General features: G+C 33.6%; 1 protein-coding gene across 1 annotated transcript; it reads left to right on the forward strand.

The window, feature by feature from the left end:
• The first annotated feature begins 400 nt into the window (after positions 1 to 400).
• Positions 401 to 8,931, forward strand: LOC149415246 (arrestin domain-containing protein 17-like). Its single transcript, XM_089642547.1, has 7 exons — positions 401 to 569; positions 670 to 819; positions 1,081 to 1,292; positions 3,272 to 3,454; positions 5,317 to 5,502; positions 6,725 to 6,902; positions 8,718 to 8,931. Exons 1-7 carry the CDS (start codon positions 452 to 454, stop codon positions 8,852 to 8,854), a joined length of 1,164 nt encoding a protein of 387 aa, XP_089498673.1. The 5' UTR covers positions 401 to 451; the 3' UTR covers positions 8,855 to 8,931.
• The last annotated feature ends 7,161 nt before the right edge of the window (positions 8,932 to 16,092 follow it).

The raw sequence follows: 16,092 nt of genomic DNA on the forward strand, positions 1-16,092 counted from the left end.
TGCACTAAATTGGCTAAAGAAAAAATCTTGGTATAATATGGTTGTGGGTTGAACCACTATTATATTAACGTTCTGGTTTTATTCCTAGAATGAAACTCCGAGATTGAATATTTAGTTTATTGATGCGTGTCTACTTCCTGCGAGCTGCGATGTGAGAAAGAGATACTATAATACCTCGGTCTCGCTCTAAACTGCGGAGTCAAACACCTAACTTTACTGTGCCACAATTCTTGAATATCTCGAAAAGACATTCAGGTGTGAAACCGTTTCACGGTTGTCTATGATTAAAAAGATCCGGTTAATTTAATAATTTGTAGCCCTACTGATAAAACAAGTAGATTAAAGTCGTTTAATAAAACACACAGTCCGCTTTATCATAGTATCAGTAGTACAGTGCTGCCAGTTTGCTATAAATACGTATATAAAACAGTGTTTCGCAAAAAACATTGAAATGTCGTTCCAAAATTGTAGTCTAGTGTTTAATGAGTCGGCGCAAAGGGTGTTTTTCAGTGGACAAACTGTCAATGGAGTGTTTAACATCAACCAAGCTGAACCTAAGAAAATTCAATGTAAGTCATCAAAGTATTTTTATTTCTATTGTGATCTGTGTTGTGTTGCATAAATTTTGGTTTATTTTGAATGTTTTCATCGGTGATTTTTTTTCAACAGCCATGCTCTTTCAAATAACCGGAGAAACGAGAGTTCGATGGTCAGAAAGTCATGGAACTGGAAAACATAGGAGAACCGTTGTGTATTCTGGCCATGAGATATATTTCAAAACAACTCCAATAAATTTGACCGCAGGATACCCCAACCAAGGTAACTACTTTTTAGATAATTATTTTAAATGATTTAATACGTTTTGTAAATTGAAACACAACATACATGATCTCACTTAATTTCCATCGATTATTTCACTGTTCCTAAAGTATGAAGTCTCTTATGATGCGATTTTACAACCAAACAGCACAGAATAAAGTAATAAAAAAAAATTATCCGGAATCCCACAGGGTTCCATTTAAAGCCCCCTTTTACCTGTAATATGTTTGTTTCTAATTGAAAAATACAAATATTTTTCAGATGGTAACGTGGAAATTCCCTCTGGTCTCAGTTCCTTCAATTTCTCAGTGCAGCTCCCTCCAATGTTGCCATCATCATTTGAAGGTGGCTTTGGCAAGATAAGATATTACATCAAAGTAACCATAGCGAGGTCCTATAAAATGGATAAAACTGCAAAATTCCCTTTCACGGTCATTAGTATGAACGATCTAAATGCTAACCCTACTAATAGTGTAAGTAATTTTCATATAACCCTCTATAGAGTGTATTCACAAGCCAACGTGTAATAACGTAGTATTTATAACCGTTCAAATTGATGCTTTTTGTATTTCTTTGAAATTTTCAAACTTTAATATTTTTATTTTTCGGAATAACTTTATTGAGTAAAACCTCAAATTGTAATATTTAAATATTGAAGACAATATTAGTGATTTCTAAACGAAAATCTGTTTCAGATTTTCGTAATCTGAAATTTCCTAATCTGATTTTCGGAATCTGAAACAGATTTTCGTTTAGAAATCACTAATATTGTCTTCAATATTTTAATATTTGTATCTATTCGAGTAAGCCGACCAAACCTTTACTTGGTGTTTAACTGTAGGTGACTCATATTAAGTAACTGTCAAGCTATGTAAGGAAAGCATGTCTCTAAGCACTGCTTGTGCATTTAATAAATATAGAAAATCGGTTTATTTTTATGATTTTGCTTTTTTATAAAAAAAGATAAAAATTACTGCGTTACGAATAATCAGACAATTATGATAACAATTTTCACATGTTTCGGTGAATAGTATTATGAGAGGTTTTCGTTTTTTACAAATCGAGAGATTTATCGATCGGGGGTCTAGCACAGTGAAATCGATATCTTTACAATATCGCGTAACGTAATGGCGCAGTGACCGATGCTTTTATATCAATTTCCCAAGTACAGTCGCGCAGTAGCCAGATGGATATTGATAACGCAATAAATAATAACTAGCAGTTAAAAACCCGCTCCGCGGATTTTTTGCTGCTGGGCCCTGCGGGCGGCACTTGGTTGGGCTTCGCCCAGTTTAAGTGATCCCAACAACAGTTACATTTAATAGGTAGATATTAGTTCATTCACAGAGAGAGGGTGAGTATATATTGTTAAAACACGGAACAGGAAGGAGTTAATGAATAATAACATGCCAAATTTAGGCATAATAAGAGTGACAGTTGTTTGAATAAATGAAATGTTACGTATTTGTGATGGATTATTTCAAATGAAACAATATTATTGACTACATGTCTTCAACTGATATTAATTGCTATCGTATCTAATATAATTTGCTCATAGGAGACTTGCAGTGCTTAAATATGTGTTACAACCGTCAATAGCCTGAACGGATTGAACTCGCCGCGTATATCTTTCAATTCTAAGAGCTTCGTTAGTTCAATTCAGATCATTAAAAAGTAAGTATTTTTTCATAACGAACGACAACGACAAAGATGTATATATTGACTGTTAACCGAAGCTTATTTTGTACTATGGTACGACAAATCATTAATCCATTTACACGTTTCTCATTCTGACACTCTTAACATCTGGGAAGATAATTATACATAAAATCCTCAAGATTATTTAAAGAGGAATAAAATACATCCACTGTCTCAGAAATTTTATTCACAAGCACCACTATCAGATACTTCGGAGGCCGCTCTAAAATTTGTCTATCGGCCGTTGGAACATTTCTTATCAATCGTTGGCCGTGCTCGCAAATATCGCCAACTGATCATATATGTCGAATTTAGTCAATATCGTATTAATATAAGACTTTATCGATCGTCCATGCTAGACCTCCTAAACTCTTGTTCATTTATATTCAGACTATGCCACCTTCATTTCTACCGAAAAATCGAAAATATATTTTAAGTTTTTTTTACTGACGGAAACTAATTAGTTTTCTTCCCAAGCTTCCCGGAGAGGGTAGTGGTAAGATAAAAACCTAAATACACGGAAAATAATATCTTGAGAGTTCAATGAACCAAAATTTAAATTAAAAACCTTCAGCTTATCCAGGAAAATAAGTGCTGATAGAAGATGAATTTCGTAGCTGAAGAATTTTTATGGTTCTCTATTCCAGGAAGCAACGTCAAAAATTAAAACGAAAACACTACGCTGTCCACCTTTTGATTGAAGCGGGGCATGAAGATGAAGATTTTAATGATGAAGTGTTGATTTTTCTTGCAGATGCCGCTGAGACAAGAATTATCACAGGATTACTCTTTCCTGTTAGCCAAAAAAGGGACCCTGCATATGACCATAGACCTACCGATGGGCGGTTACGTGGCTGGACAGCAAGTGCCTATCACCTGTTCTGTAAGAAACAACAGCAGAATCAAGATTACGAGCTTCACCATGTGTATTGAGAGGGTAAAAACACAATTTTATTACTTCTTCATTATTATGTACTTGCTTAGTCAGTTGGGATGCGATTTCAACACCCTAAGAACGGCATCCATTGCCCTGGTTTTCTCAACAGTTAAATACTCTGAACCAGTACAGGCTAGAATCGCCCACACTTCTATGGTCGATGTTCAACGTCGCAGTTAAGATTTGGCGCAGTTGTTACAGTTGCTGAAAGGTTCATTCCTCAGTTAAACAAAAAAAAAATATTTTTCACAGCAGTTCCAGTCCCTGGGCAGGAATTCTGTCAAAAAATATATAATTTCAAATACATTTTACGAGTGCATTTTATTTTATTTGTCAGATACTAATTAATACAATTAGAGAAAAATGAATCTTTGTCTGTCCACCTGGGATTGTTTCTCGTTTCAGTACAAGTACTTTTCAGTATTGATAGGTTTAGTTCATATGAAGTAGGTAATGTAACACAAATACATAACAATAAATTCATATCATTGGAGAAATTTCTTTTTACATAACAATTCTTTGTGGAAATTACGAGTTCTAAGAATCTACAGATCAAAGGAAGTTTACAATTAAATTACTCTGTTGTCAGTGTGAATTACTGCAAGGAAGATTTATACAGTAGGTGTATATTTCTATTTATAAGCCCCTCATAAATCAAAACTTGGAGATAAACTTCACAGAAATTAATTAAGGATTATTTTAATGATTCAGTATAAATACGGGTACGTGGGTTGGGAATTTTGTAAGTCAGATTGGGTTGTCAGAATTCCTACATATTTTGTTCGCCGAGGTTAAAACCAACCAACTAAACGCCTACTTTAGTATTGTATTTATGCGGAAAGCCTAATTTAGACAACAACCAACGACACAGAGCAGTTTTCATTGAGTAATATGTAATTTTAATATATTTTTTTTCATTTTATCAATGTTTATTTAACTAAGAAGCGAGATCACACCCTAAGCACAGTTTAAAATGTAGGTAATATATTTTTCCACATAGTATAAATAAGTTTTGTTATATCGAAATTTATTTGACCATCTGCCAACATAGTTTCAGTTGTTAGTATAAAAGTGATCTCAAAATGTCTCGTTTTCCTTGTTGATATATCTTTTCTCAATTCTCTTCTCGTGTCCGCGTATTTCAAATCAAAAGTCTATTTTCACAGCTTGTAATGTATTTGCTCTTTTTTGTGTATTTACACTTTATGTTTTATTCATATTTGCTTTAATTTTGAAAATTTTATGGTAGAAACAAATCATCGACGCATTTTAAAATACAATAACAGCTGATTGTAACTACATAACTTCCGACTGTATTTACTAGAACGGTCAAATAAAAAAAAGCATCACAAAATCGACGAAAAATGTGATGTAAATTCAGTTTTCCATTTTTTCACTAGTTTCCGGAAAGAATAGAGGAAGAGAATAATTTCAAAGATACTGGTACTGCCTACTATGTATCTTTCGGGTTAACAAACCAGTGAGTTCGTGGTTTAACCTTTCCTTGCCTGTGCTGTCAACTGAGTGAACATCGTCTCTAATTAATAAAATATCTCTGTAAATATACTAAACATAGGGTAAAATATTTTTGCTATTCCTCATTTAAGTATTGCATGAAGTAATTACAATATTTAAATATTTACCGGGTGCATAGCACCGGAGGACGTGGAATTTTTTAACACCGCAAGGGGAGGTTTAAAAAGGGTTTGTGACGTGGCTAAACCGGCGACAAGAAAGTTTCGAAAGATACAGAGTTACAGATACAGACAGCCCACTGGTTACATTTTCTTCATATACCCAAAAACCTCATATTTTCAAAAGCCGAACACAACTTAAAGTATGACTTATATATTTTGTTTCAGATGGTTACCTACTCTTGTTTATCTCCGTATCCAAAATGCCGTTACGAAAGGCATAAGTTAGTGGAGTACATTGGGAAAGGAGTTTTAAAAGGAGAAGAAACACAGTTCCAAGTTGCGCTTCTGCTTCCTGGAGTTCCCCCTTCGTCTACCTTCCCATCTCTGATCACATTCCAGTACTTCGTCAAGGTATATATTGTAAAATTGAAACTATCTCCCGAGTAAAAATAAATGCCGCCGACGGGAATTGAACCCGTGCCTTCTGATGTCCAGTCAGGTGCTCTGCACCAATGAGCTATGTCGGCTTATTTCCAACACGCCAAATAACTCAATAATAATAATATTTGGCTAATTTATATAGCGCCGTTTTCGTGAGAAATCACCTCAAGGGCGCAATGTGTACTAGTACTTCAACCAACAATTACCTACTGCTTATTATATTTTTTCATCTGTTAACAACCAATTTTATTTTTGTAAAAAAGACTTTATTAGTGCTAAATTTCCCACAATAATGTATGACATCGAAAAGAATGGTGGAAGAAGTCGGGGACGCCCGAGAAAGACGTGGCACGATCAAGAGAACTAAATACTTGAGTCGGACCATATAAAGAGTCAGAATAACAGAAGAGTTTGTATAAGAGGATGCATGAATTTGAATGAGGCAAGGAGTGTGTGCCAAGACCGAGTTGTTTGGCGATCCGTCCTCTCTGTCTGCCCCTTCCGAGAAACGGCGTGATGGTTAGTTAGTTACTCCATCTTCTATCTTCGTTGAACGTCACAGCGGTGCTGCCAAGGTCTAGTATCTGTGAGAGGATATTCTGTCAGCGCTTTATTAGCAGCAGACACATACCTGGACGGATGACGAACCTCGTGCTGGCACTGTTGGGGGACGAGGTGGACAGTTTCTTCACCACCTAGGATTTTTGCTGCAGAGTCTTTATCTTCGTGTCACCTGTTCCTGTACTTCATTTTAATTAACTTAACTTCACTTTATTTTTGTAATATTAATATTTTTTTGTAATACCTGCATCAACTGTAAAGCGCCCCTGAGGTGATATCTCACAAAAGCGGCGCTTTACAAATTGTCCAATAAATAATATTAAATTCATTAACATGACAAGACACACGTCATGATGCATCGGGAAGATTATCATCTCGACGCGCGTCGTCTTTCAAAGATTATTGATTGTAATTTTCTATTTCCTGTTTATATATTTATAAAGAACACAATTTGCATTATTTTTTACTAAGAACACTTCGGATCGAATATAAACGATTGATGATATGAGTATTTTACATTCTCGTATTTCTATAATATAGAAAAAAATATTTAGACCAAGCTTATCTACTTAATCTTATCTTGTATAGGCTCAATTTATGTAAACATATTTTAATAAGATTTTTTTAACAGGTGAGAGCCATAGCCGGTGGAATGCATTCTAACCTCAAATGCCACATCCCAATCAACATAGGAACTGTCCCAGTCTATGTGGGTCAGTATAATGGCGGAGCCTCGACATCTTCTGGACCCTTTGATCCTTCAGGCTCTGGACAAGCATCTGCTCCTCCTCCAGAATATACTCAAATGGGTAAGGACCTTTTTTCCATTGCATTCCGATCAGAGACGATTCTGGTTTTACCTACTGAGGATAAGGAGTTGTCCTTAAGGCGACGCTCACATTTTATTTATTTCTGATGAACATATTACTAAAATGTCATTTTTTTTAGAGGGATCCCTATGGATGTAAGTTATTTATATTTAAAATTAATAAAAACAGGGCCAAACCATTAAAATATTTTATGTAAAAAGTTTTTAAATTTTTATAAAACGATTAAAAAGTATAAAGATAAGCACCAGATTTTATTTTTCCAGACAATGGATTAGTAACTTCCTGCGAGATCTCTTTAGAAACATTTTAGATTCTATTAATACGGTCATCAAAAATAATTCAAATAAACCCACGGAAAAATCGATTTGCTAGGCCTGCTAGGGCAAAGTCGACCATCCATTACGTCCATTACGCCGGCCGCGCGCCGAATGTTGTTTTTACACGACTTCATCACTTATGACGTTAAGATTCCCACTTTATTTTAGAGGTTTGATTCTGGACTCGCTTGAACTTACAAATTTTATAAAATCCACTTACCTTGCAGATCAAGCATGGAAAAAATCCCCGATTCCCCATATTAATATACGCACAATCTCTACATTTGTAAATCAATAACGTTATAAAACATATCGAACCTAATTAATGCCTACGATCACAAATGAATGCATGAGTATGGAATGTGGAACATCTTCCTATCCTTATCCTATATTCCTTTAACTTTTCCTTTGCCGTCCTATTATTTTTAAGGAAAAATAAAAATTCTGTTTGTTTCTAAAATAATAAATCTATTATAAAACGATTCTATTGCATTGTAACGATTGAAAAGCATATTTTTTTAAATATTTCCAAGATAGATTTATCAATCTAATTATATTGTTCCCTCTAATTAGCAAAGGAAAGATAACAGACGATTTATTTGAAATATTAACATTATCATGACAAATATTGAAAAAACTTGTTCAATAATCATCGACTTATCATATCACACATTATCCATATATTGTTTATCAAAGGTGATAAAGAAAACACCTTTGATTTTCGTTGAATTTACGGTAGATATTATTTTTTCACACAAGTATTTAACAACCTCTGGCAAAGATGTACACAGAAAACTTATTGATGAAAATATTGCTAATTTATTAGAATGTCTTCAAATTATTCATTTTCCGGTTAAAAAAGGAATTGCATATCAGGTAACGACTCGCAGTCCCAGTTCTAACCGGATCAGTAATAATTTGAAGAGATTTTTTAATAAATCAGCAATACTCATTCCGGATCCGGTGGTCATTCGTTTGGGTGAAAACATTTTTTTTAAAATCGAAGCATTGCTTTCAATTTCTTTAACTATGTTTAATACCAAAGATATTAGAAGAACGAGATGTGCTATGAGCAGTTCGTACTGAGTGGAATTGTTTTGCTGAGTGTCGCCGGTTTTGTTCACCAATACTACTGCACACCTTCGCTTGCGCTAAGGTATCCGCACTACATAGAACATATAGAACAGATTTCTGTGCGTACACGTCCCGATACCGTTCAAAGTACCCTAATTAGGTAGTACTCCGGCTACGGTCCGGCGGCCAACATAGCATATCTCGTTCTTCTAATATCTTTGTTTAATACAAAACAAATATGACAAGCCAGGTACTTTCCGAGTCTCTTCCCTAAATCCCTCCCTCCCTTCCAATTTCAAACTTACAACGTCCCCATACTTAACTACGTAAGCATCCCGGCATTGGGCAGTCAGAATTCTTGTGAAATATTCTCAAAAGTTAATGATGTAATTTTGTTTTTCAGGTTTGCCAACTTACGAGGAATCCCAGATATCATCCAAGATGGAAGAAGCAGACCCAGATGATGAGGACAGTGGAACGGCCTACGCTCCCAGATATCCTGTCTACCAGTTCAACATGGAAAAGCCTCTTTTGCAGTGAAACTACTGTATCAATTGGATGATAAATAATTTTTTTAAACCAATGGTTTATAAATCTTACCTGATCCATTTCTTAAATGTGCTATAAATGAACAAGATAAATTATCTGTGTGTTGCCTATTATTGCCTATTACCGAACAATTGTCTTGGCCATCAATAAGCTTGCTAGGCAAGTTGTCCCGTCAAGATTTTCGTATTGCTGTGAATATGTCTTATACATTTGCCAAAATATTTTGCCGGCAAGAAATTGTCGTAAAAACTTTAAGACGGACAACATAACGTAAACGAGGTGCACGCGTGGAGTGAAAGATGAAATTGTCAACATTCGTGTAAACGTTTTCTCCAGTTTATATATCGATGCATCGTGAGAGTTATTTCAACCAATATGTAACTCTGTGAGCTATGATCTTGATATAATATTATAATAAAACTAAACAAAACCATTGAAGAAGAAGATAATAGTAATAAATCTAAGCGAAACATGAAATAGAACAAGGCACAGAAAAATTGAAAGATTTCGAACCCAGGATATCTTGTTCAAGACGACTGTCCCGATAAGATAAGAGATTCTGGGTTCGATTCCTAGTTGTGACCATTACCTTTTTTTATTTTTCTGTGTTTTTTTCCATTTCGTGTTTCACTTAGATGTATCAGTATCATATTCTTCTTCGACGATTTATTACATTGATGGGTATTACCTTCGACAATTTTATCTATCCAGTGGGGGTTGGTAAAATTTTATGTGTAGTACATAGTACATAACAAGGAACGAAGAACTCAGTCCCACGTTTTATACATTTCAAATAATGTTGACCGTCTAATATATGTATGTATTTTAGTTTATTTTAACCGTTTTCATAGTAGATTAAACATAAATATGACACGACGTCATACAGTACAGTTGTCGATCTCTCCACAATTGTTTGCAATGGCGCACAGTGGGCTGAAAATCGCCTTTCATAGACATAGAGACTTCAACTTTCAAGGGTCTTTTTTTGGCTAGAAACGGATTCTGCTGATCATTTCTATGCTATAAAATTTCGTATGAAGCAATTGCGTGTACAAATGAAGGAGTTATCATTTTTTAAGAAAAAATTGTATGGCACTGACATTAAAAATGAGGCTATCTCTGGAATCATAAGGTTGGCCATTATATCCTTACACACAGATATACTACTATTTATTTGTATTTTTTTGACATTATATTGTGGCACAACTTGCGATTTTTTTTTAAATCCTCAAAGTTGAAAAAAAAACTTTTTTTATGTTGATGATTGTAATCTTGTAAACTAGACAAAGCATACTCATATGTAAAGCATTTAAGCATTAAAATTAATCATCAACATAAAAAAGTTTTTTTTCAACTTGAGGATTTAAAAAAAATCGCAAGGTGCGCCACAATATAATGTCAAAAAAATACAAATAAATAGTAGTATATCTGTGTGTAAGGATATAATGGCCAACCTTATGATTCCAGAGATAGCCTTATTTTTAATGTCAGTGCCATACAATTTTTTCTTAAAAAATGATAACTCCTTCATTTGTACACGCAATTGCTTCATACGAAATTTTATAGCATAGAAATGATCAGCAGAATCCGCTTCTAGCTAAAAAAAAAGACCCTTGAAAATTGAAGTCTCTATGTCTATTAAAGGCGATTTTCAGCCCACTGTGTGGCGTTACGATCGGGGTCTTGTGACGTCAGCGGCGTCTTAAAACGTTACATCAATCAATAATGCCATCAATGCGTTTAATATATCGAATCACTAATCATTACAAGATAAATCTTTCGATAATACGTACAAGATAATTCTTCTAAAAATTACGAAAAAAATTATTAGTGATAATACTTTTTTTGAATCTATGGAGATTATGAAATAAAAATGAAATTGTTAAAAGTGGATTGGTGTCCAAATCCACTTTTTACAATTTAATTTTTTTAATTAAATTGTTTTTCTTTTGTTTCTTTTTTATTGACTGTCATGCCTTAATTGCACAGGACATAATAATAGTGAGGCTTAATTAATTTTTTAATTCGTCTAATAAACAAAATTGTGATTATAACCATAGAGATACAAGGCCTTAGTCTTAAGTCACTAGATATGTCTTAGATGTAAGTCACTAGTTTTAAGTCAATAATTCTAGTATTAAGTATTTAGTAAATATATCTGTACAGCGCCCTTGAGGTGATTTTTCACGAAAACGGCACCATATAAATTAGCCAAATATTATTATTATTATATCAACGAATAAACCAAATCCTAGCACAGTGAAATCGATAACTTTTCAATGGGAGATCGATAGGCGTAACTACCGATGATTTTATACCAATCCATAAAGCCCTATATTCTTTAATTTGCCTGTAGATACATTACTACACAACTTTTCTACGGAAAATAATGATAAAGAAATAAATACGTACGATTATTTTACTGTGGTAAAAACTTAGGTATAAGGATAAACATTAATATAATTATAATGATGATAGAAAATGCATTTGTACATAGTTTAGTATTGCATAATATAGCTGTAGATTATAGCGTTTCTATGTTAATTTCATCTCTTGAAGAAAATGAGTGCTATTGATACGATGTTTTGTTAAGTGGATATTAGTTACAAGATAGTTTGATTTCCTGTTCCAAGGAAATTTAAATAATGTATTTATGTAGTCTAGTGTCTTTGATTTAGGTACTGGCCTTATTTGTTATTCGTCATCAGCAGACTAGTAAACTAGGGGGACAACCCATCGTTCCCGAACAGACGGTGACCACAGGAAACAGAAGGCTTGGAGCAACGAGCAGATTCTCTCCGGGTCCCTTGAGTATAGGGTTGCCAGATGGTATCCAAAAGGAGGACATGTCCTCCTTTTACATGTTTTGTCCTCCCGTTCTCTTTTACCTACTGTAAGTCTTCCTTTTTGATAAACATCAGGCGGGACTGGCGGGAGATTTTTTAAGTGTTTACAAGGCTTGTGAAGATTACTTGATGGAATGGGTAAAACCCTTGAAAGATTTTAAATGTTTTGAGTGGATGACAATGCTGAAAGAGAACGAAAACCTAGAATTATGATGATTTAGTTTCATGCATTGAATTCTTGAGCATCAGAGGTGTAGAGATTGACGAATTTTGTAACTTGATTTAATTTATTAAATCAAAATCAAATGAAGATGAAGCATATTATGATTTGAAGTTGCACGAGCAGTGGACAATCTACTTCAAAAGTTTTGAAAACATTGAATGTTTCTCAGAACTGCTCAAGAATTGCGAGTTTTATTTTTGTATAAGCGCACATAACGCAAATAAGATTTTTTTCACTGATTAATACTCAGTGGAACAAAGAGAGGAATAGACTAAGTGTGCAGTCAGTTAAATCTTTGATTCTTACAACTTCGAAAACTCAACTCCGAACTTACTCAATACAACTTCGAAAACATGACATGTGAAGATTTTTATAATTATTTGTTAAAAAACCAAGAACTTCTTTCCAAAATTGGCAGCTAAGCTAAATGTGATTAAAATAATATAAAAAAAGCGTTTAATTTCTGAATGTCCTCCTTTTTTACAGAAAATACTCCTTTTTAGACCCATCTGCCCTCCTTTATCAAATTTTCATCTGGTTACCCTACTTGAGTATAGGACGTTGTCCTTGCCACGATATTATTGTAAACATTATTGTAATAAACTAACCTATCATCACAGATCAGCCAAGTCTAACTTATTGAAGAATCACACGATCCTCATTCCAACAAATATAAATGTACTTGTAATAAGAACTAAAAGTTTTAACTTAAGTTTCGTACTGTTATAATATTGTTTTTTTTTCAATTTTTATTTGTTATCGAAATAAGCATTAAAAATATATTTATAATATTAATTTTACAACAACAAAAATATATGAACCTAAAAATGATACTTTTTGAAAACATATTTTTTTATGTGCAATTTATTTGGAAGTGATCTAATCATTGTAACCCCATTATAAAGTATTATAAATTACAAAAAACTGACTACCTAACCATTACTCTGTTACCGTTTGGCCTAACTCAAGTATTTAGTTCACTTGATCGTGTAATGTCTTCCTCGAGCGTACCCGACTTCTTTTACTAATGCTTCTTCTTCTTACACACCTTTCAATTTTTTTGAAAATCTCCACAATCCTCGCACCATCATACATTATTTCACCACACATGCGCCTCAGGGTTCTCATTTATACATCATTCAGTCTACTTTCATCCTTCCTCTGCCAATTACATGCATCACTGCCACACATCAGAGTAGGTACCAGCACTCCATTGTGAACTGCTATTGAGGCGGCTAGGTGTAAGCATGATAAAATGCCGTTTTTCTGTGATGTTTCGCAATGACACCGCTATCAGAAATGAACACAAATATATTTTTTTATTTATTTATTTAATACATGTTACATTATTATGAAATTTACATAAAGTAGATATAATGAATCACCATACTAGGCGGTTGCCTGTTTCATGGTGACCAATTGAGTGTAATTAATTTGTATGAAATATGAAATCTAGTGTAAACATATGAAATTAGTAACTATAGATGAAGCTAAAATTTTGGAAAAATTGTAATAAAAAGTAGAAGATAGAAATTAGAAAGGAGAAAGAAGTAAATTAGCATTAGATTGTAAAAATGTACATAATTATATATATAATTTTTAATATGTGTGCATGCAAGCACACATGTGTATATAGCAGCAGACATACCTATATACATATAGCAGCACATGTATACATACACCCATATGACGCATCCTCACGCATATAAACAATATATACACCTCTATCTGAGTACTTGGAATAGGCTACTAACACTATAACAATCACACATCAAAAAATCCCCGAGCGCTTTCCTGAAACTGTCGTATTTGGCTATTGATTTTATTTCTAACGTTAAATTATTGAATATTTTTGGAGCAAGAAAGTTAAATTGTCTTTGTGCCATTGAGGTTTTTATTGGGGGAATAGTATAATTCGATTTGTTGGAATATCTTGTATTATGGGTCGATTCAAAAATATTTTTTTTCGTATGTTTGAATTTATAGTAGGAGGATATGTTTTTGACGTATAAGGATTTTATGTTGAGTACTTTGAAGTCGTTAAATAAGTCCTTCGTGGGGTGAATATAGTGTACTTTGTAAATAGTCCGCATTATCAATTTTTGAGCTTTAATTAATGGATCTAATATCGTGTTAGAGCATCCTCCCCAGACTATTATACCGTAAGATATAATTGATTGGCATAAAGAAAAGTATACCGTTTTTAGTGTATTTTTATTAAGAATATTTCGTAATGACCTGAAGATATATGCCAGTTTCCGTATACGGTTTGTAACATTTATTACGTGATCTTCCCATCGTAGTTTATTGTCAATTATTACACCCAAATATTTAATGGAATCTACTCGTTCTAGTGGATTGCACAGACAACTAGAGTTATCTCTACAAGAATGTATTTTTAGTGTATGATTGATTGAAGGCTGACTCGGAATATTAAGACTAAACGTTATATATTTCGTTTTAGTTATGTTTAAGGTGAGTAGATTATCATCCAACCACTGTTTAATAATTTGCAATGTTAGATCCGCTCTGTGAAATGTTTCTTCCCATGTCTTACTTTTTAGTACTAGGGCAGTGTCATCGGCGAAAGTGATTATATTGCCATCAATAATAGATAGTTTACATAAGTCATTGATATAAATGAGAAAAAGTGTGGGACCGAGTACACTGCCCTGTGGCACACCAAAGTTAATGCTAGTTGAATGGGATGGTTTATGCGATGGTAGCTTAACACATTGCTTTCTGTCTGTGAGGTACGATTTGAACCAATCAAATGCCTTATTCTTTATTCCGATTTTTTTGAGCTTGGCTAGAAGGATTGGATGAGATACTGTATCAAATGCCTTAGCTAAATCCAGAAATATTGCCAGACATTTATCACCTTTGTCTAAGGCTTGTGTTATATGTGATGTTAGTTCTAAAATAGCTGAATCTGTATTGAGTCCTTCTCTAAAGCCATACTGGTTTGACGAGAGTATGTTATATTTTGTAAGATGGTCGATAAGTCTTTTTTTTACTATTTTTTCAATAATTTTTGATAGTGATGATAATAAAGAAATTGGTCTGTAGTTTGTTATGTCAGTAGGATTTCCGGACTTAAAAATTGGTTGAACTAGGGCAAGTTTGAGTTTGTTTGGGAATTCACCTTTAGTGAGACTGAGGTTTATGATATGTACTAATGGATGGATTATAAAGGGTTCAACTGTTTTTAGTATAATTGAGGAAATTTTGTCATGATTGCACGAATGAGAGGGCTTTAACTGTCTAATGGTTTGAGAAATTTCATCGTAGTTGGTCGGGTTTAAGGTGAGTATATTATCTGTTTCACTGGCACATTGATTGATAATGTCGGCAAGGACATTTTCATCGGTTGATGTCTTATTTAAAATCTTTGATGCTAGATTTTTACCGATATTGCAAAAGTATTCATTTATGTGATTGGTCACAGTGTCTGGATGGTCATTTAGGGAGGTGTCTTGGCCGTTGATGTTTAATTTATTGATTGGTTGTACTGGGTGATCAGTGTTAGATATTTCTTTGACGATATTCCAAATTTGTTTGTTATTATTACCGACTCTGGACAGTTTTTCTTTGTAGTAGTTTTCTTTTGTGGTTTTAATGATATTATTACATATATTTCTGTACTTTTTATAAAATATTTGGGCTTGAATGTCTGGATTATTGAGTAAGTTTTTGTGAAGCTTGTCCCGTTTTTTAATACAAAAAATTAGGCCATCTGTTATCCATGGTTTCAGTTTTTTATTTTTTGAATTATTCACATGGGATTCTTCAGTGACATCCTCAATATGTTGCAAGAGAGTTTCAGAGAAGGTATTAAAAGCAATGTCTACGTCTGTGGAGTTTAGAGTGGAGAGCCAATTTTCTAAAATAATTTTAGAAGTTAGTTTCTCGAGATTAATGTGTTTCTTTTTTATATTACTACGTGACGTTCCGGTAGTGGGTTTATTATGCATAAGACCAATTGCTATTGAGAAATGGTCCGTTATGGTTGATTGATATATAATTCCCTTTGCATTTTTTTTTGTTCGTAGAAATATGTGATCAATACATGAGTTACTAGTATCAGTTACTCTAGTAGGAGCATTAATATAAGAAATAAGCCCGTGTTGAGTCATGAGATTTTTATAGTCGAGAGTTTG

The sequence above is a fragment of the Hesperophylax consimilis genome, chromosome 18, assembly GCF_061612785.1.
Source record: "Hesperophylax consimilis isolate HC1 chromosome 18, BYU_Hcon_1.0, whole genome shotgun sequence".
NCBI lineage: Eukaryota > Metazoa > Arthropoda > Insecta > Trichoptera > Limnephilidae > Hesperophylax > Hesperophylax consimilis.

What these genes read in the sequence shown, in the direction of transcription:
- LOC149415246 (XM_089642547.1), top strand. Translation starts at nt 452, where the DNA reads ATGTCGTTCCAAAATTGTAGTCTAGTGTTTAATGAGTCGGCGCAAAGG. An exon ending in CGCAGGATACCCCAACCAAG is followed by an intron (nt 820 to 1,080) that starts GTAACTACTTTT and finishes AATATTTTTCAG; the next exon opens with ATGGTAACGTGGAAATTCCC. An exon ending in ATGCTAACCCTACTAATAGT is followed by an intron (nt 1,293 to 3,271) that starts GTAAGTAATTTT and finishes TTTTTCTTGCAG; the next exon opens with ATGCCGCTGAGACAAGAATT.